General features: G+C 30.2%; 1 protein-coding gene across 1 annotated transcript in view; it reads right to left on the bottom strand.

Annotated features, from left to right (window-relative positions):
* LOC111640746 (vacuolar protein sorting-associated protein 13A-like) overlaps positions 1 to 22,900 on the bottom strand; it is a 188,095-nt gene that overhangs the window by 124,861 nt on the left and 40,334 nt on the right. The window contains exons 13-17 of the mRNA XM_023386792.1: positions 21,658 to 21,960; positions 14,703 to 14,776; positions 14,479 to 14,621; positions 3,742 to 3,935; positions 590 to 696 (exon numbers count right to left, since the gene is read on the bottom strand). Of these exons, the coding sequence (XP_023242560.1) occupies positions 590 to 696; positions 3,742 to 3,935; positions 14,479 to 14,621; positions 14,703 to 14,776; positions 21,658 to 21,960 (821 nt within the window). The remainder of the gene's footprint in view (positions 1 to 589; positions 697 to 3,741; positions 3,936 to 14,478; positions 14,622 to 14,702; positions 14,777 to 21,657; positions 21,961 to 22,900) is intronic.

Raw genomic sequence — 22,900 nt, 5'->3', positions numbered from 1 at the left:
ATTCGGATAAACAACACTCTACTGTATATCACAACACAGATAATGAACAGAACCAAATATATAAACTGATTGTTTATTGTGATGTATTTAATGGTATATGATACAAAACTAACAATACTGCAAAAACTCTAGTAAAAATCAAACATCTTTTAGCTTTATAAATATCAATTTTCATAGCCATTTGTTAATTAGTTCTTACCACTAAACTATACTGCAATTTAATTAAGATTATTTTAAATATTTAACTTAACTTTGTTCATTTTAAAATATCAATACTAATATAAGTCCTTTCTTAATATTTAAATATATTACTTACTGATATACATACTGTTATTAATGTTAAACACACATTTACACATTCCCTTTCCAAAACATACAAACAATAAATTTAAACATGAGTTATGATAAATATGTTTTTTATTAAAATATCATCATAAATTTATAAAATATCATATAATAAATGTAGTTTTTATTTCTTATATTTTAACTTTTTATTTTATAAAATAAAAAATATTAATATTTGTTTGCAAAAATAAATTCACTTGTACTTTATATTATATTAAATATAAAAATGTAATATATTTTTTACCTTAGAATACAGAGTAGATTCCATAAGATCTTCCATTGAAAGATCTGTTAAATCAATTCTTAGAATGATTCTTTCATTGGCTTTCAAAACATAATCACATTCAAAGCCTATAAAAGCATTATTTATTAGTTTTCCAGCATTTATTATATTGGAGACAAGATTAAGATTTTCTAAGAAATTTACTGTAACTTAAAAATTAAAAATCAATTTAATAATTTTTAATTTATATTTTAACATAAAATATATATATATATATATATATACATACATATATACATAAACTTTAAAAAAAAAAACAGTGTTTTTATTTTTGATAATAGTTAATATAATAATTAATGCCCTAATATATTAACATTTTTGATTATTCATTAACCCATCATCATTACTTAAGGGCGAGTGCTGTGCTCATCTTTCATTTTAAAACACTTGTAACTCAGGCTTCTTGGAAGTTTTGTGGCCAAACTCTCATCTACCTTTCTACCCAAGTATATCCCCTTCAACAAGATATCAGAATCAAATATAATTGTCATTGCTAAGGTGGCAACCATTTTTTACCGTACTGAAATATCTCATTTCATGGTCTCCCTGGATAGACCAGCATGCCGGACAATCCGCAAGAATACGGTATACTTTCCTGAGAAAGGTCGGTAAAATACGGATGCATATGATCAAAGGTTTCAGAAGTGTATAGAGGACAGATTGACAGCTATTCTATTTTATATACATAAGTAACAAATTTTAAATAATTAAAACTCATATTATCTAACATATAATGAAATTTATAGTTATATACTGTATACTCTACCCATAACCTGTCTAGTACTCAGAAGATAAAGAGATGGAAGAATAATTTACATATTGCATCAAAATTAATCTGTTGGGCAATTCAAGTATAGTTCGAAGATGGTAATTGGTAACTTTAAAAAGTGACAATGTACAGAATGATGTTTTCTGTTATCTGAGTTATCAGTGTTTTCTGCTGATGAGCAGATAACACTGATAACTCATAATCCATTGTCTAATTTTAATCAAATTTGTTTCATTTTGTTTCTATTCTTGTTTGGGGTAAAGGATTCTTAAAAACATGGTGGTATATTGTGCCATTTTTTCTGTATTTAATTACAACAAAATAATCTTCAACTTTTAGTTAGTATACAGATAAATAATAATAAAAGTTATATTTTTAATAAAATCTCACAACAGGCTGGAAAAGTTAAAAACTTGCTGCTGCATTTTTTAACAACATATTGGTTACTTGATCATCCTTATAATGAAATATAATTGCATAGAAACAGAAAAATTGCAGTTGTTAGCCAACAGTTATCAGTTTAAAAGCTAATCTTAACCATTAGGTACCGACATGTGGTCCCTAGGATAGGCCTTATTCTAAGGTTTTTTTCCTACTGCACAAATATCAATTTTGTTTTGGCCAAGCCAATAAATCCTAGTATTAATAAGCTGTTTTAAAAGACACAAATGGAAAATAAGAACAATAACAAAAATCTTATATCTATATAATTATTTATTAATTTCAATCACTGTTCAATCGTAATCATTAGACATGCACGATACGCACTGTGTCTGTATGTGATATAATTTATTATACAATAAGTGTGCTGTGGTTTTGGATTATAGTTAAATTATAATATTGATGTTGCAGCTGCATAAAAAATATCTACTGTACAGTACATATTGAATTCAAATAATAAATGCAACCAACATTTCTTCCATAGCTCTTTTTTCATGGGCCAAATAAAATATACAGTAAAGCCAGTGTAAATCAGAATTGCATGATACCAAATAATTTTTCTGGTTTGGTGGGTTTTCATTTTAAACAGGTTCCTTTTTCAATATGGAAAATCACTCCATTCTATAGAATTTTTTCCATTTAAGCTGGTTTCCTTTTTATTTAGTTTCCATTTTGGATAAGTTTTACTGTACACTTTGGAATTTAGGTAAATATTTTAACTTTAACATAACTAGAAGAAAAAAATACTTATAAAACACAGAATTGGGCAGTTAATTACTGCACAAATATAGGATTCCCACTGCACAATTCAAAATTTCATTACCTATTTTGTGTTCAGTTGCATGTTAGAATATGTGCTGGCCTGGATCATTCAGTTTTACAATCCTGTTTTCTTTTTTTCTCAGTATGTGGATAAGGCCCAACACCTCAATAGCTTCAAGTCATGTCCATACCTATGACATTCTGTAGATTTAGTGTTTCAGAAAAGATTAGATTTTTTTTCCTCTATGATAAGCATGGTCCCAGACTGCACATCAATGATTATGTTAACTTTTCCAGGTACTGGTCAGTGCATACATGTTTTACAGTGAGCCAGCTTTTCTGATAACAGTTTTCTTTGAATGCCCATAAGTATTCTGGAATGTTTCTTGTTCTGATATGATTTGCATTCAAGTCAATCAACAGATGTATCTCATTCAATGTCATCATTTTTTTGAAGCCATTCACTCAGACAAAACTGAAGAAACAGTAAAATAGTAAATATTTTTGAAGCTGATAATAAGTTTTCCACTTCAGAGTGCTCTGCTTGAAATGAGACAAAATTTGGACTACAGATAATTCAAATGATGCACTTAACATTTCTTAAATAAAAAAATAGTACAAAAATCTGTCAATAGGTGGCATTGGAGCACACAGAAATATTGCATATGTGTGCACATATAAATGCTGAATATGTAACGCTAAAACTGCTCGATATGTCCTCCTTCATTTTGAACAATGTGCTTTAATCACAAAATCATACTAAGACATTTCACATATGCACAGGTAATCAGCTGTTATTTTCCTACAGCATGGCCTCTTCGCTCACCTCCAGCTGAACTCATTTCACATTAGCCTACACTATTACAAAGTTTGAAAGGCTTGCTATGAATGAAAAGGGTCAAAGACACTTTCTGTAAACAAAACAATGTATGATGTTGAAATTTGGCACATGCAGATAATACACATTACAGGATTTTTCAATTGACAATTGACAAATTTGAGGAACAACAATTATGTACAGCATAATTACACAAGAAAAATCAATGGAAAATCACCACCTTATTCTTGCAATCATGTTAGGAAAAACTGCTATGATTGCAGATTAATTATCATCAATTTCAATATCATAAATATATTTTACCTGCAATTTTCAAATCAGCCAATTCCATATCTGTATCACATAGCTTTATCTGTATAGTATCAACCCTTGCTGAAATACTAAATTTTGTAGCACCAGAAGGAACTGGAGGATCATTTTCTTCATTCAGCATCAGAATATTAGGTGATGGAATTTCTGGTAAAAGTGTTTTCAGTGCAGAATCTTTTGGCATTATCCTAGATATTCAGAGAAAAATTTTATTTAAAAAATATATTAAGAAATTGAGAATATTTTACTCAAAAAATAAAGATAGACTAAAATTATTCATTAACCCATCATCATTACTTAAGGGCGAGTGCTNTAAACAAATACTATTGCAGAATTCTAATCAGTTATGAAGTTAAATAATTTTATTAATATTTTAATTTTATATTTCTGTTGAATAAAATTAAACAAATTAATAGTGCATTCTTTATAATATACAGTGTAAAAATATAATTAAAAAAAACTGTTTGGTTGAAGTTTCAAATTTGGTTAGAAAAAAAAATAAGACAAAAAAAACAAAGTTTAAAATAAAATTTCAAATGTACTATTTTTATTAAAATTAATATTTAATTATCTACAGGATGCTCCAAAATGAGACCAATAAACTTTGGGTGGTTATAAAAGATCCCATAACAAGTTGTTATTGTCAATAAACTTATGTTTGTAAATAAGCTGTTTGGCATTATACTCCCAGCATAAAGAACAAAGCCATGTTTCTTGCAAGTGTACCCTTCCACTACAAAATCAGCTGATTCCTGTTCAAATATTTTTATTTCTGTATAGCAAACTAGCATGGCAGAGCTAATTATCCAAAGCTGTTACTTTTTATCTGAGTGTTTTTGTTATTTATTGTTTAATTTCATTTGTAAGGATTTTATGTTGTTATAATTGTGATTTGTACACTTTAAACCAGAAATTATTGGGTTTGAAAAAGGCCTTTAAAGATGGTTACTCATTGTCTGATAGTAGGTAAATACCACTCACTACATGTCAGAATCTGACTCCAAACAAACTATTAGAGAGGAAGAATCATTGCTTTCTTGAAGAACATCCAGTTCTCAAAATTGCATCTCCTTGATGACATGTTGGACAAAAGATTTTCACCTCTTGAAAGTAATTTCACTTTCTTTCTCTTTGAATAATTTTTTCACATTGGACAGTTTAAATAGTATTATCCCATGCCACATATCCTTTTACATGACTCCAAGCCAACTCAGTGGGTTTAGTTTGATATGATATGGTGAAAATCAAAGTACAGTACTTCATGGGCTGCAGCAGCAGATACAAAATCTATTTAATAGCAAATGTATCTGTGCTTCTTTCTTTGTACTAAAAGCATTAGTTCAGGCTTCAGTTGTCGGCTGCCAACATATGTCCTTCTCTGTGAGCCCTTTTCTAATGCCATTGTGGTGATATGCCATATTTTGTATATGTTTTAGTGTTAAGCATAATATTAAGTTTCTTAGTCTTTTGTTCTGTATCTAGTCTTTTGTTCTGTATCTCTCTTCTCGACTTTCTGATGGTCTTTCCTTCCTGTGGGTGGGGACGCAGTTTGGGGAACTACACTGAGGAGACAATAGAAAGAGAAAAGCCCTGAGGCGAGTTGGGAAGTAGGTGGACATTATTGGTGGAGCGTTCGTAGAGGACAGACATACAAAGAGCAAGGTCCGAAGCGTTGTCTAGTGGGACGAAAGGAAGACAGGAATTGTCAGCAGTAATAGGAACAAACCATAGTTTCAACATAGTAATTGAGAATTAAGTGAATGATTTTGGAGATATAAACTTTGAAACAAAGAAGAGTAGTGGAAAACAAACTGAGAGTGATCCCTCCACCTGAAAGATTGAAGATTTTCACGAAAAAAACCCCTGGTACCATAAATATTTTCATCATCACCTTCCAAACACCTATTTTATATCTTTCTTCTTTTTCTTTTTTAGTATGTACATTAGTTTTAAGTTTAGTTATAAAGATTCAGGAAAGTCCGACTGTAACACTTATTGTCGCGAAGTGTGCACCCTTTTGTTTGTTAACACTTCATATACAAATGTGTATGTTATAGTCGAGATCCAAGTTAGAATCCTGTGTAAAGAAAACCACCACATGGATCAAATAATAAATTTTGTTTATTATCATTGTACTTACTCTCACTGTTTATTGTACTATCACGTGGGTCAACCACACCATCTTTCTTCCATAAACCTGTAGAGATATTTTCTGACCTTACACTATGGTACAAGGCATTGTGCATTACAATCACATTTGATAATGAAAGTTTTGGCAGCAACTTAAAAAAAATTTTTTTAAATAGATATCACTCATATCCTAATCTACGTACATAGACATAGACATATATTTTATTTCAACACACTAAGCATAGTGTATCTGAGTGCCACATAGGTATAACCCAGTTACAACACTAATTATTGTTACATAAAGATACAGTTTAACAAATGAGGAATGTTAGATGGAGTAAAGTAAGATTGATTACACAAGTCACAGGATTAATACATAATTACAATAGGGTGATAAAACATAAAGAATGTGAGTACAGATGTAGGTACAAATACAAATATAATACAATTCCCAACAAGGTTGCAAGATATTTGCATAATCAGAATAGGAGTAATGACAACATATGATGATGTGCTATATAGTAAATGATTATAAATTTATACATAATAGCAATGAGAATGGTATCACATATCAAATGTGTAATAGAGATAAAAATACAAGTATTTAATGCAATACAAGTGCAAATACATGTATAGGTACAAATACAGTACACAGACAGGTTGTAGTTATGTACATGATAATAATAGAAATGATATAATCAATAGAAGATATAATATTCAGGGCACAAATGCATGTCCAAATGCAAGCACGTATACAAGTACAAGTTGGGATAAGTCCTCAAGGAGGCAAGAATATCAACACATGAGTTTTGAAAAGAATTAGTTGTAAGCAGTGACAGTTGAACATTTAAAGTACTTGTCAATGAGGGTCATGAATGCGTCATAGGTATCCGTGTTGTCGAAAATGCTATTACAGTTGTTTGGCCATTTGACCCCGTGTGCTTCGATAGTGATCTTTAAATGGTGCCTTTCCGAATCCAACATAGGGCAGTCAAAGATGTAGTGCAAACAACTGTCCCCTATGCCACACAAAGAGCAGTTGGGACTGGGAGCATTGAGAAACCTTGCCAAGTAGGAATGGAACCTACTGCGGTTTGTGAGGAATTGACTCATATGATGGTTCGGACTATACCACTTACTGGTGATAAAGTTCTCAATATTAGGGATGAGGCTATAAGTAATAGGGTGGCTCTGTTCATCCCATTCCTGTTGCCAAGAAGCAAGAAGGTCTTTCCAGAGGATGATTTTAACAGTTTTCATGGTCAGTTTGTTGTATGCAGATGAAAGGTTACAATCCTCTCCAGTGGACTTTGCCAGGGCATCGGCTCACTCATTACCAGGCGTGCCCTGGTGGGTGCGTGTCCAGTAGATGCAGTAGGAGTTGCTGGCATTGGTAATGACTAATTGGTAAGACTTCATAGTTTTATCTCATCCACACCTGGACACTGTGTGGCTAGTATTTATCCATATACTAGCTAACTTGAAAATATCTTTCTTCCTTCTGAACAATACTGTCAAATTTATCTGAGATAACTCTGCCTCCATGCTATAATTTCATGATGAGGGCCAATAAAATAGTGGCCAAAAACATTAGAATATTGAATTTCTGTGCTGAAAATTTTGCATTGAGGTGTAATTTCTTATTTACATGTACAGTTCCAGTTTTCTGGTACAGTTGGTGTTTATTGCTATAATTTCATGTTTATTGGACTTTTTCTTGCAATGATTGTAAACATAAAATGTCTAGCACCCCTTCAGGTCAGGTCTGACACCAACTGTGAACTTGGGAGGATTCAAGAGAAGGTGCCCTTCCTCTGGTGGCTGGCAACCTCCTTATTGGATGGTCTAGTGGCAATGGCACCTTTCTGTCAATCTTGTGCTTTTATACCTTTCATCTTCCTCCCAAGTTGTTTCCAAAAATGGTAAAGTCGTACTGCAGTATCCAATCCTTGACTTTCTTTCCTTACTTCCCTGGATAAGTCATTGTCTCAGGAAGAGGTGTCATTTGGATAGGAAGAGTTATCAATGACAGAATCTTGTTAACTTCATCAATTTTCCAAAATTTATGCTTTTTCTAAGCTTTATTTAACATGTTATTTACTTAAAATATTAAAGTTTTAAAAACAATAGCCTGGGATCTCACATAAACAATGCAGATTTCTTTCAGAATTCTACATAATGTTGTTTCATAAATGATTGAGAAATCAAGGACACTATTTACATTGTTCAGTATTTTTTTCAATATTGGTGGCTTATTTCTGAAGAAGTACTTATGTATAGTATAATATCTTGTACTGCAGCAAAAGTAACTGTCACAATTGATATTGCATTTCTTTGCTCCAAATTGCAAGGCCTTTTCTTCTTTGTCATCTGAAAGTTTTCATCTTCCACAAAGATAGTGAAAGACCACACCAATCAGCCTTGTGATTTCTTCAACTGCTTCTTCTATGCTTAGGGTTAAATTAGCCTTCCCTAATGAATGAATATATATTTGGATAACTTGCTTTATTTGACTTCTAATAAGTTTTAACAACCAGGAGAACATTCAAAGACAGTAAATACAACCATTTTGTTATTGTTGTAAATGGCTATACTTCAAACAACTGCTGTAAAAATCATTCTAGTGCCAAAACAACTCATTTGCAAACATGGGTTTATCAACAATAAATATTTGTTACATTTGTCATTCTCATCCAAAGTTTGTCACTCTCATGTTTGTGACATCTTGTGTAATGACATTTTAAAGAACTGTCAATTTTTATTAGCTTCTGACTTATGAATTACATTTGTAGTTTCTGTTCTCAGTTAAAAAACAAATTCTCTCTGAATTTTAGTTCAGATTCAGATATTAGAGAATAAATTACTGAAAATGTAGTCTTTATAATGAAAGATTGTAGCTATATGTTAAAATTTACTTCACAACAATAAAAATTAGGTTAACTTATTTCATAAAAAATGTATGCATTCTTTTCAAGAAATTATCTGAATAATAGCATTCAAAAACTGATTGTTATTATTCAAATAATCTCAAATAATGGCCATTCACTTTACATATGAAAGAAACTTCAGCTTCACAACTTATCTAAATATTTTCCTCATAAACTGATAAAATAAATTATTCAAATTCAAATTTATTAATGTATTATGGAATTTATCAAGCTACAAGAGGATACAATAAATTAAAACACTACAAACAAAAGTTGAACTAAAATAAAATATAATTGCTATAATGTTCGAAAATTTTTTGTCTTGAATACACAGTGTTAAATCAATAAATTCAGACTTGAGGCTCATTTTCTATATTACCGTTGTGGTCCTCTGACAATTTAATACAGTAGAGCATCGATTATCTGATTCAATTGGGGACTGGGGTTGGTTGGATAATTGAAAAAATCCATTATTAGTGTAGTATATTATTATATCCCATGTAATTAGTATATTAGTATATCGCTATTAACCTACTTCGCATTGAATTTTCCTCCATGTTAAGCCTATCAAATTTTTTAAAAAATAATAATCGTTGCTATTGTATCGTTAAAAATTAGAAAATTAAGCCTCATTTAAATACTGACTCCCTTTCATGGTCAATCCAATGTTGCCAGCTAAAACATGTAAAAATAATATTAAAGTATCCAAGACATAGCCAAATATTGTAGCGCCACATCACTAGCGGACATTTGAATTTGCCGACTAGAACGTGGTCGGTTAACCAAGGTGACGGTTAATCGGGAGTTGGATAATCAATGCTCTACTGTATATCTGTTGAAAAAATTTTATACTCTAGTTATCATAGTTGGACCCATTTGAAATAGTTTATGGTAGAATTCTTCTATTGATTTGCACACAGTCAAAGTAAAAATACCAAATTGATCTCTAAAATATATACATCCATTACATATACAAATTAACTGGTAGATAGAAAATTGATCTTGTCACATTCTGCATTGACTATTCTTAACATTTAGATAATTCGTGTTGACTACTAGTTCAATCTAAGCTGCATATAAAATCTTTTCATCTTAAATGGGATTTGAAAATTAATATAATTGTTTGAAGGAGGAAAACTTAAATTGTTAATATACCATGAATGAAATTTTGAGTTCTGTAATTTTTCCATTTCTTGGTTGATTGAGTTAAACATATTTTCCACTAAGATAGTAAATCTGAAGTTCCAATCGGCTTCTGTATTGTTAAATAACATATGATATCCCATATCTGGCCAACATAAGACTAAATTTATTATAACAATTATTTGTGTAATTCCTTTTAACCTCTGCTAATCTTTTAAGTACTTTCAATACAGTATTTATCAGTATATTCTCACTGTTGGCCATTCTTTTATAAAACCTCATAATCCTTATTACCGTATAAGGCTCCAATTGTAACCTATTAGTATCATGATGAATTGCGTAACCAGGTACAGTCCTGTCCAGACAATAAATTTTTCTTATGTATAATAATTGGATTTTCTCAAAGTAAGATAACCAATCCATACCCCACATTGGGAGAGCATAACATATCGAATTTATGACTATTGATAAAAAGAGCTGAAGTTGTTTTTGTATAGAATTAATTTTCATTTTAACTAGTAGATATATTAAATTATTTATTATTCTATTTGCTTTATTTTGAACTTATTGGACATGTTTTCCAAAAGATAGGAATTCATTTTAATTCAACATTAAGTATGAAATTTCTTCAACTACTTTCAATTTGTCATTTAGAAAGTAAAAATCATGATCCTGTTTACCCATTCTTCCTCCTCTTTGAAACGTAAGAATATGAATTTTATTTGGGTTAATATTCATTCCCAACTGAGAGAAATATTTCTGCATTTGATTTAGTTTTCTTTGTAGACCAATTTTAGTAGTCGAAATTAACACCACATCATATGCATATTGAATTGAATGGACTGTCTGATTTTCTACTAGAATTCCACTTCGTGGATTCACTTAGTTTATTAATAATATTTGCTATTTCAGAGGCCTGTATTGGCAGATTCATCACCATCTACTCACCATACATTACAATTACATCTATTTCCGATGAACTAATTTGTATATATCCGATTTCCTCTCCTTGAAAAAATCAAACCATTTGATAAAGTCAATATTATCCTGGTTTTCCATCCTGGACCTCGGACAATATTTTTTCACCATAAGAAAGTGTTATTCTTGTCCATTAATAGTTTTTTGTTCAACAAGTTAAAATAGTTTTTTTTCTTTGCCTTTATAAGATTATTATATATTTTTTTTGAACCACTATATTCAATTAATAGTTCTCTTGATCTATTTTTATGAAATGATGCCAGAGTATATTTTTTGAGTCTTTTGCCTCTATAACAATCCAAATCAAACCATTCCTGTTTAAACTTAGATGTCATTTTGTTTAAGTATTTAATTCTGTGAAGGCTTAATTCAATAATATAGCCATTAAAAATTTTTCTTAATTTATTATAAAATTCACTGGAACTAGTTTCATTCTATCACCTATTTCAGACTCAAATTTTTTAATATTTATATTTCTTTGTTTGTAAATTGACTCCTTTACTTATCTTCTCATTAGAAATAGGTAAATTTGTATTTGATCTGATAGTTAACTGTGTTGGAAAGTGATCTGATAAATCATTATCAAATACCTTCAATTCAACACAATGGTCCAAAATGAATTCAGAACATAATATATAGTCGATCACCAATGCACCTCTTGTCAAAATAAAGGTATGCCTACCAGGATAGTCTGCTACAATATGGCCATTCAAAATAAAAAAATCATAAATTTTAGCAAATTTAATTAGTAAATTTCCTTTCTTGTTGATTCCTGTATCGTGACTTCTTAAATTATAAACCACCTGATTATTCCCATTATAATTAGAATCACATTCATTTTCAATTCTGGCATTGAAATCTCCAAGAATTAATCACAACGCGGTGAAATGTGACCAGTTCAAAAAGATTTTCTCGATTTCTTGAAATGGGCTTTGAAGCATTTTGTAGGGAGGAGTATAATTAGTAATTATTGCCAAATATCCATTGGAGAACCTATTAAATTTATGATTTTCTAATTTAACCGTTACAAATGTTAGGTAAGTACTCCAAAAGGAATAAACCAAATTTCCCAAGGATTTTTTTATTAATAGCATAATTCCTCCCTTCTGCCTACCAACTCCCAGTTATTTTTTTGCTGGAACCAAAATATAATTAAATAATGCTTACAGGAGATCTATCTTCTTTACAGTTAGTTTAGTAATCCAAGTCTCTTCCAGTCCTATAATTTCATACATCTCTAATAGTTTTATGAAATAAATAGAAAAAAATTTATTTCTAACACCTTGGGTATTCCATTTAATAACCTTGATCTCAGAATCTTTGTGTAATGATGAATTTAATTCTTCAAAATTATTGCTACAATTGTTGTTAACATTGGTATTCACAGTACTAAATAAATTAGTCAATTGATTTCTACATCTAAAAAAGATCTAGTATCGACCAAGCAATTCTTTATAAAACTATAAGTAATTTTCTTATTCTTATAAATGACATAATAATTTCTTAATATAATTTGCATACCTTTTTTCTTTGCTTCTACATAAAATGAAAGAATTTTAGCTCTACGATTCCTAGTCTCTTGAGTGAGATCAGGAAATAGTTGCAAATTGCTATAAATATTATCACGGGATACTTTTTTTGTACTTGTAAAAGACTGATAATATTTGATTTTTCCTTTAAACAGTACTTAAAGTAATTTTTAGGATCATGGGTTCTGCTTTTCTTATAATATAAAAACCTGTAATTTCTTCCATTTTAAATTCTGTCAATTTCAGTATCTCCCTAAAGAAATTTATTAGACTTTCTTTAATATTCATATTATCATTTATTGGATAGCCAAATAACATCAGATTAAATTGGTTGGTTATATTTAAAATATTATTTGCCATATACTATTGAGCTTCCAATTTCCTGTATAAATCAGGTAATACTGTTTCTAAATTGTTGACCTTCTGTTCCAATGAACCAAGCTTGGTCTTAAAATCCTTAATATCCTGATGTATCAAACTAATTTCTGTTTTCACTTCCAAAATTTGTTCAGTTATAGAACTGTGTGAGGCCTGAATTAGTTTTGACAACTGTCATAAGCTAGCTGCAGTCGGGCTATTGTCCTTCTCCATCAACTCAAAACAGTCTACTAACATAGATTCAAAATTATTTTCTCTCTCTTCTTCATATACTTTTTCACTCCTCCCCATATCCTTAGAAGTCATAGGTTGTTTATGAAACATTGTTTCCACATTGGCCAATTTAGACACCTAATGGCATTTCTACTTCTGGTCGATGGAGGCAGTTCTCTCTTCGACAGAGAATGAGATAAAGGACCTGGGTTTTGTTCAATTCCAGCCATAATAAGTAAAATCCATGTAATTATCAATAAATATGCCTGAGACTGCCACAAAATCATCTTTAAATAGTCCTTCTTCTTTCTCAAAATAAACTCACTCAAAATTCACGCCAACACCATTGAATGCCTGAAAGCGCCCCTCGATAAAATAAATTATTAACTGTGCAAACATAGATAAATAAACAACTATATGTATAAAAATAAACCAGTTAAATGATCAGGATTCTATCTTTAAAAGTATAGAATGTAATGAATGTAATTTGTATATAAAAATAAATTTTTACAAATAATTGGTATATCTCATAGAAATATCATCAAATAAAAATAAATTAGAGAATTAAAATGCCATATAAATTATTAAATAAATTTTAAATGTTTCAATCTAGATATTTCATACATGCAACTGGAATATTCATTTTTCATAATTTATCACATATTTAAAATTATTAGCACAATTACAGAACATTTACATTTTTTCATAAATCTTGTTATAAAAAAGATTTGAAATTGTTATAAAATATATTTGAAATTATATATATTTTCAAATATAGATTATTTCAGACTCAAATTTTTTAATATTTATATTTNAATAATGTAGCAATGTAGAATCAGTGAAAAATACATTATATTTATAGAACAATAAAAATCAATATTTTTATAAAGGTAATAAAATAATAAAGTATTTTGGATGTTACAAAATCTGATTTAAACAGTAAATTCTTTATAAATAATTGAAAATTACTAAAAATATAAGATCTGGTTTCTAATTATGATATAAAAGTTTTATTACAGACCTTTATTTATTCATTCATATAGTAATACCAGGAAAAACAATACAGTAAAAAGATTAAATAATTTAAATAAATCTTTACTTATGAAAAACACAAAATATGAACATATTAAATATACTGTTATATTTTCTAATTTCTTCAGTTCTGATAGTTAAAGAATAAATTAAATATAAAAAAAACTATCTTATTTTTGATTTTAGTAAAATATAATACATAAAAGAAATTATTTTCATTTACAAAAATTAAAATATTAAAACTTATAATTTTCATTAAATAATTTAATTTGATAAATAAATTATTAAATTAATATAATTTTAAAATATGTTGATCAACTGGAAGACAATTTATTACTTATAAATGTATTTGTAAAATAATTAAATAAAATAACATTGTTAAAAAATACTTTAAAACTAACTTTGTGAGTGCATATTGTAAGAATTTTCCCAATGTTACAAATGCTTCACGATGAAAATTTATGTATAATGTTGTAATGTCAATTACTAAAGAATGTTCAACTTGATGGAAATGACTTTTAAATTCAGGGCAGTTAGCAAGTACCTAAAATACAAATATATTGCAAAAATTAAAAAACAAAAATCAATTTAAATAAATATCAAAAATATGTTTATTACAACTTACCTTGCGATATAAAATTGTGATCATGTCAGATGTATGTTTTGAACTAATCAATTCTAAGTATTCCCCCGATGAACCTATAAATATTTTTGTAAATGCAATTAAACGAATTTTAAAATAATTTTATATAATTAGTTTATGTAAACAAATTAAGTTTAAACTTTTAATTTTAGTTTAATCTGCATTCACATAATCCATACTTGCCAACTTTTAGAATGGGAAACAAAGGGATGTTGGTAGAAAAATGCTGATTTTTGAATAAAAATGCTAACAGCATAAAAAGTAAAAAACTTCTTTATTAACATAGATATTGCACAAGGCTTATATTAAATACCTTTAATAAATAAAATTTAATTTATCTGCATATGATATTTTATAAAGCAGGGATGGCCAACACATAGACCGCGATCGACCGTTCGACCAAAAAAGTTTTGAAAGTAGCCCGAGAAGCTAAAGTTGAACAATTTGTTTCCACTTAAATTAATGTTTAGAAATCTTAATTCGATAATTTATTCTTACAATAATAGACTGTCTGTGCAATGTACCGATACTGTTTGTATTTATCCCAATGAACAATACAAATGAATGTTAACACATGCGCATATAAAAATCCTAAAATTGTTTGCCCATATTCATAGTCGCCCACAGACTATACCAAACTTTACCAAAAAAGTAGCCCCTAAGGGATAAAAGTTTGGCCACACCTGTTATAAAGCTATTGCCATAAACACTATCAAGAGTATAACAAAAGCTTTATACTCTTTAACATTATAATTTTAAAAATGTCAAGTATCCCAAAGATGTGTTCCATCTTGATTCATAGGAACCTTGATATTGTTGCCTGATGAGTGCCTCTTGCTATATGCATTTGTTCTATGGTTTGCTTTGTTAGTGTTACAGTGTACTCATGACAGTTGCTATCAGTCAGTTTGTTCTTATTAATTCCAGTGAAAGTCAATAATGATTTTTCTGGTTGTGATTTATTTCCTATCTCTGTCTTACAGAGGAAGTCTCTGTCTTACTATTTTAAAGGATTGCAGCTCTCCACATTTGTAAGGCTTATAGGACTGCACCCATTAGTATCAGGTCAGTCCATAAGTTCGTGAGTATTTTATGACCTTGAGAAAAATCTTGTTTTGCTGTTAAAAATGCCAGTGTAATGTAATACTTTTTACACTGAAGTGTTAAATTGGATCTCATTCATATAATACTGTTCAGAATTGGGAACATTTCAGTTGTTTATTTTCGTTAAAATGGAAGTAACAGATGAATATAAGAGACACGTTTTATACTTTTTATTTTTAAGTGATGAGAATGCTACAAATGCAACCAAAAAATTAAATACTGTTCATAATCAAACTGTAACAAGTGTAAGGACTGCGCAGAAGTGGTTTGAAAGATTTAGAAATAATGATTTTAGTGTGGAGGATAAGGCTCATACTGGAAGACCTGTTGACTTTGATGATGATGCTCTCTCTGCACTAGTTGAAGCAGAACCATCTTTAACAGTTGATGAAATTGCGGAACGTTTAAATTCATCCCATGGAACTGTTCATAGACATCTACAACAAATCGGAAAAGTTTCAAAGCTAGGAAAATGGATACCACATGAACTGTCAATAGCTAACTGACAACGTCGTCAACTGCTCAACTCAAAAGCTTCAACTGGGAAATTTTACCTCATCCACCATATTTGCCAGATATTGCTCCCAGTGATTATCATCTCTTTCGGAGTTTGCAGAATTTTTTAAAAGGAAAAACTTTTGAGGATGAGAACAATGTAAAAAAGGCTATTTCTGAATATTTTGATTCAAAACCGAAATCATTTAACAAAGACAGGATTAAAAAGCTACCATCAAGATGGCAAGAAATTGTACAAAATAATGGTGAATACATTATAGATTGAAATAAAATTTAGTTAAAATTTTTTGTTGCTTTTTTTGTAGATAAAAATGCGCACAAACTTATGGACTGACCTGATACTTCTTTTGGTAATGTCAGGGTTGACCCCTATTGACTTAGAAATTAAACACATTATTTGGCAGGAAAATCCCATCAGCTTACCCTGACAAGATTATAGCAACTTAGATGTCAACAAAATGATGAGAGTAGATAAGATTTCCCCCAGTTTGACCTTGGTCGATGGTATCAAAAAATTCAGCATCGACAAAAATACCCTCCCAACTTACGATTACCACTCCTCCCATCAGCTTGCCCAACATTTACTTCAAAGATCCAGGTGATCATCCATGTTTAGGATTTACACTGATGGTTCCAAGATGGATGACAATGTGGGTGTCGCTTTTGTAGTTTACTTCAACTTAGGCCACAAGCTCTACAATGCTTGTGTGAGAGGCCAGACTTGAAAAGAAAATTTTATTCAAAAATTTTGTTCAAAAAAAAAAAAATTGCTATGGATATGATTATATCCTTTCTTACGGACTTATTTCCCTGTTTGAGAGTAACACATCGAATGTGTCACTAGGAATCAAATGTGAAAAATCACCATTGGACGTGAAGAACAATTTTACCAAAAAAGGACAAGAACTGCAAGGGGGAGGACCCCAAATAAAGGAGAAGGTTCGATGACACGATAGAGAGTTCGCCCGACAGAAGAGTTCACGTCCTTGAAGGTTGGTCATGTGTGTACACTCGAATACAATTTACCGCTGATGATCCTCCAATAGCCAGTAATAAGAAGCTTAACCGCTGATAGCCAATGAGTCCAAGTATCCACCAAGAACATGTCTTCACCAAAAAAGGACCCAATTCAAGAAAGTGGTCTTCAGGTAAATACCACGCTCGAACAATTGTAAACTCTCTCTCTAAAAGCATAAGTGTAACTAGTTTAGGCCTATATAATCAATAAACAGATATTAATTTCTATAATCGAATTGTAAAGCACATTTCTTTAGCCTAATTGGTCTTTATCCCGAGTCCAACCGCCCACAGACTCATGCGTAAATTCGAACGTAACGGTCTCTGTGTCTATCCAGAAGATACAGTGGTGTCAGTCCTGATAAATTTGTTATTGCAGTCTTCGCTGACGCAATGTCGACCCTTTGATCCTGTGGTGCCGAAGCATAGAGGGGACCCTTTGGCATTACCACACTTGCTTCCATCTAGGTACACACTGCTCAATAGCACAGGAAGAAACTTTAGCTATTTATATGAGCTTAATTCACATTAGGCATAGGAAAGACAAAAGACACTACTTACACTATTGCATTTATTCTGACAGCTTTACACAGGATTGCGAAGTCTGATAGCCACTTAAAAGTTGTCCATCTCATACACCACATTCTCAGACACTTAGACAACAACATTAGAATAGTTTGTTGTTGTCGAAACCGTGTTGTATTTATGTATTGTATACTGGCCCAGTGTTGAAGAAAAGTCACTTCATTGTGCCAGTATACAATTAGAATAGTTTTCCAATGGGTCCTGGGTCATGTGGGGTTCTCAGCAACGAGACTGCTGACCATCTTGCCAAACAAGCTGCAAAGTCTTCAGTCACTAGCACTTTCAGTTACATTCCTATCTCGTACATCAACAATCATGTCAAGAAGCAAATCTTCATTCTCTGGCAAGACAGCTGGGACCATGACACCACTGGTAGGTTTGCCTACACTTTCATCCCCAAGGTTGACATTACTGCAATTCTTTGCCACTTTTACTCTAGTTACACCCTCACTCAGCTACTTACAGGACACGGCAACTTTAAGCAATACTTGCATAGATATAACTTGGAAACAATCCACAATGTGATTGTGGTATTCAGGAGAACCAAACACCACTTCGCTTAGTTTTTCGCTGCAATAGATACAATCAAATTAGGGATAGTTTAATGAGAGCTGCTATTATTGAAAGGTACAACTGGCCTCGCAACCCACATCATCTCATACACATGCGTACAATGTTCCATCATCTAGTCGCATTCATATCCCTTAGTGGGACTCTTGGGAGCACTCTCTCTGGGGGCACAGATAGCAATTAGTTTTCCTTGCTTTGTTTCAACTGTTGGTATAGAGATGCTTTCAATTTTGTATTTTAATTCTTATTTTCCATCTTCTTTTTGGTCTAAATTCGGTTAGTTTAAGTTAGTCCTAGTTGTAAGTTAGATTAGGGATTCAGCTTGATTTCTGGTTAGGTTTGTCCTAGGTTATGGTAGGTTAGTTTAGTTAATAAGTAAGTTAATGTTTAAAAAAATAAAAATAAAAAATAAAAATAAATAAATTAATTAATTAAAATTTATAAAAAATTTGGGGTCTTGCATGTTTGTCTTTTGTCCGTCCATTTGGCTCATCTAGTTTGTCGTTGTGTTCATTTATTTTTTCACGCTGTCTGTCTAGCTGTTAAGTAGTATTAAGATTTGCACTCACATTCAGTTTCATTAGCATTAGTAGTTATAAGTCTTCCTACTAACAGCCACTTGGCACTAACTTCTACACTTAGCTATTCATAGCAGCACTGAATCATTGGTGTTCGCTACACTCAGGTTTTCCTTTAGACCCTTCAGGGGACTCTGGCCTTGCAGCCTAAAAACTTCTCGCCAACATCAAACATAGAGGGTACTGTAACCATATGTATGCTGTTCAGAGGGATCTTACCTTTCTCTATTATCTATCTCCTCTCCCTCCTTCTTCCCCCCCTTTCCCTTACCCCTTTTTCCACCAGCTAAACACCTCATATATGACCGAAGTCTTTCTTTTATGTATGTATGCATGTATGTATGTATGTATGTATGTATCTCTGTCTTACTTTTTCTTATCATACAAAATATTTTTTACATTTGCCACACCACAATACATGGGAGTCCTACAATGCTGTGTGAAAACCATAATCAGCCTATTTTACTATTTTATAAAGATTACAAATCTTTGTAAAGTCTTACAAATCTTAAAGAACCAACTGGTTTCTTTTCTTGAGAAAATTCATATGGTTTGTATATTCTTAAGTGATGAATCAAATGTTTCTTATTTTTGGGTGGAGAAACTGTAAAGCTGTTCAATAATTTGGTTTAACTATAAAAGTAACTCATTTCCTTCTGATGATGAGTTAGCCATAATTGATTTAACTACCACTGTAAGAGCACTAACACTGCCAGACTTGAAGATGCAATTTATCATATCTGCCATTTAAAATTATTATATTTGAGCTAAAATTCTCATATCTACACCAACATACATACATAAAAATGTCAATCTTGGTTCATTCCCAATTGAATGGTTCACTTCAATTGTTTATAATAAAATATATACAAGACGGTCATACAACATGTACTATATATCGGTATTAGATTTGTTAAATCAAGTGTTTATGTGGTAACATCAAATACTTTAAAAAAGCTGACACAAAAGGCCTGTCCACTTATGGAGCATACAGGTCAAATGGAAAAAGTGGCCTGTCCACTTATGGAGCATACAAAACACTTCTGGTCAGTGCCAAATGCTGCTGGTTGCCAAGTATGACAATCAATAATGACAATGACAAAAATTAGTATTTTTATTGTTTTTATCTCTAAAATATTCACATTGGTCATTATCTTTGCATTTTCATCTTAATCATTCATTGTTCATAAGGTGGAAAAGATTCAACATTTTTTATTGTTGTAATAATATTGACCAATCAACATGAATTTACCACATTTTCCTAGGAACATGATGAAGGAACATCTAAAGACATTAGCTTTACAATATATTTGGAAAAGATTATAAAGGTATTGACAAAAAAAATAAAGTTGGAAGGAAATTCCAGTTTTACTGAATCTGCCTGGTACTGTAAGTATTTTAAAATTTAACTTTATAATAATAAATGTGGGGTTTATTCTTTATTATTAGTAATAAATTTGGATGTCAATGTTGAATAATTAATGTTTTTCTGCAAATCAATTTTTAAAACAGAGAACCATCTGGTCTAAAACAAGCAAAAGTCCATGAAATAATGCTAAACCTAGTGTAAATTGTACACATTCTAACATACAATGTGAATGTTTTGGCAATTAACATATACAACAAAAGATATATGGTTGAAAACAAATCTCATTTAGATTTTAAACCATAAAATTTAAAAACAAATTTGTTTTCAACATTATCCTGATAATGTTGAAAACAAATTTGTTTGACCTGATGAAGATCTTGTTTAAGGTTGAAAATGTTTGTCAAGTTTTAAAGTAAATTTTGTTACTGAATGTTAAAGGTTTCATTGATTATGCTTTGTAATTCATTCCCATTATTGAGAAGAAGGTCATTTGTTTTCAACAGATTTGTTTTTAAAAATGGTTCAAAGTATCAAATTCTGTTATTCTTCTCCTTTCATTCTGCTAAAAAGCTAAACATAAACAATTCTCCTAATTATAAAAGAAGAAAGCATGATCATGATAAACCTTCAATTGAGGAAGTCCACCCCCAATTCAGAAAGCAAAGTAAAAAATTGTTCAGAATAACTTTGAATGGATATCCTGAATCAGCAAGTCAGTTGTATTTAAAATAATGGAAGAGGTAAAAAAAATTAATAGAAGATGTAAAAATGATCATTCACTGTAATTATGTGATACAAACAATGCTATGGATTGTGATGTTATATCCACTGAAGAGGCCCTGTTATAGTCAGGGCGAAATGCATTTGTAAGTAATATTAAATTAATAAACTAGTTCCTTTTAGAAGAAAGGTGTAGTCTAAGTAACTATTTAGTTTTAAATAATTCTCCTCGAAAATCAGTAATGATAGAGAAGAATCATTTTTCATCGTTATTTTTAAAAGTATTTTAAAGTAATTTAAACTTTAACTTTTTAAATATAGCCTTTTTAACTTGCAAAATAATCAATCCCATTGTTAAATTTTACAAATATATTTTAATATAAAAATTATTACTTTCTATGAATATTTATAAATATCAAATTAAGAAATAATGGACTTGAATATTTTATAATACTAATACAAAATTATTAATTTATACCTGTATGTAATTTATCAACCAATTGTATTCTTCCCAAGCTTGCTTGAAGAGCTGGACCAAATTCCATTAATGCAACATCAACACACAACTTTTCAGTTCTTAACATTAAATATGGTTTATCTATATGATCACTTGAACGAGCAAAATGAACTACCACTTCTCCAATAAGAAAACGTAAAAGAATATTGATGGTGTTACTTGGAGAAATATTATCATCAAATCCTGGTAAATCAACTTTTCTTGCCCATTCTTCAGGTTCTTCATCTGAATGATCAGAAGTTGAATAATAACGTTCAACAGAACCTGTTAAAAATAAAATTTTATTTTGTATAACACATAATATAATATTGAGGTATCAAATAATATAAAATTAATAAATATAGTAGTTATTTTGTATATTACTTAATTATGAGAAGACAATTAAATGTTTTCTCATATTTAAATATTTTAAATAAGGCAAATCTAATACTTCCATTTTATTAGTTAATTAGCTGTTTTTAAAATACTTTCATGAAGATTGCAGCTTGAAAGCAGTTTTCCTCTAAAAATGTTGATTTTAAATTCAATATTTTCTTTAAATTATCCAAAATACTGTACATCTAAAATTAAATTAGTTTTGTTATTTTGTTTATTATTACTATAGTTACATAATAGTTGCCACCCTGCAAAGAGTAAAAGATTTAATATAAATTTGTATCTCTAAAGTTTCCATTGAAAACAGAAACTTCAAAAGGTGTAGGGCATCTTGTTTCTCATTTGAAATACAGTTATATTGCAGTATCAAATTTCCTGATGCAATGGAAGGTTTTCTTTAGTATCCAATGTGCTATCTGAATTGTATAATCCTGGTATTAAAAATTTCTTCAAAATGCATTTGTGAAAAATTCAAAAGTTTCTTTAGCAAAAGCAAAAAGTAGGGACAATGCCATTCTTAGCATCTCTTCTTGTTTCAGTAGTATTTTGTCTGTGTTCTACCACAGTTGTGAAGTTTAGTGATTTTTATCACAAAATTAAAATTACTTTCATCTCTATACTGGAATCACAAACACACTTTAAAAAAAACCTTTAAAGTGTGCTTGTGATTTTATATATTACAACAACCTATGTGTTAACATTATATAAATGTGAGAGATCAGATGAGATGGAAATTTTAATTAACCACAACAAAATATATCAAATTAATTAAAAATCACACTTAAATTTCTCATATTATATAAAGAAANGTGTGCTTGTGATTTTATAT

The sequence above is a fragment of the Centruroides sculpturatus genome, unplaced genomic scaffold, assembly GCF_000671375.1.
Source record: "Centruroides sculpturatus isolate CEXI.00-Female unplaced genomic scaffold, Cexi_2.0 scaffold1447, whole genome shotgun sequence".
Lineage (NCBI taxonomy): Eukaryota > Metazoa > Arthropoda > Arachnida > Scorpiones > Buthidae > Centruroides > Centruroides sculpturatus.
Note: the sequence above shows the minus strand (reverse complement) of the source record. Positions and strands in the feature narration are given on the sequence as shown.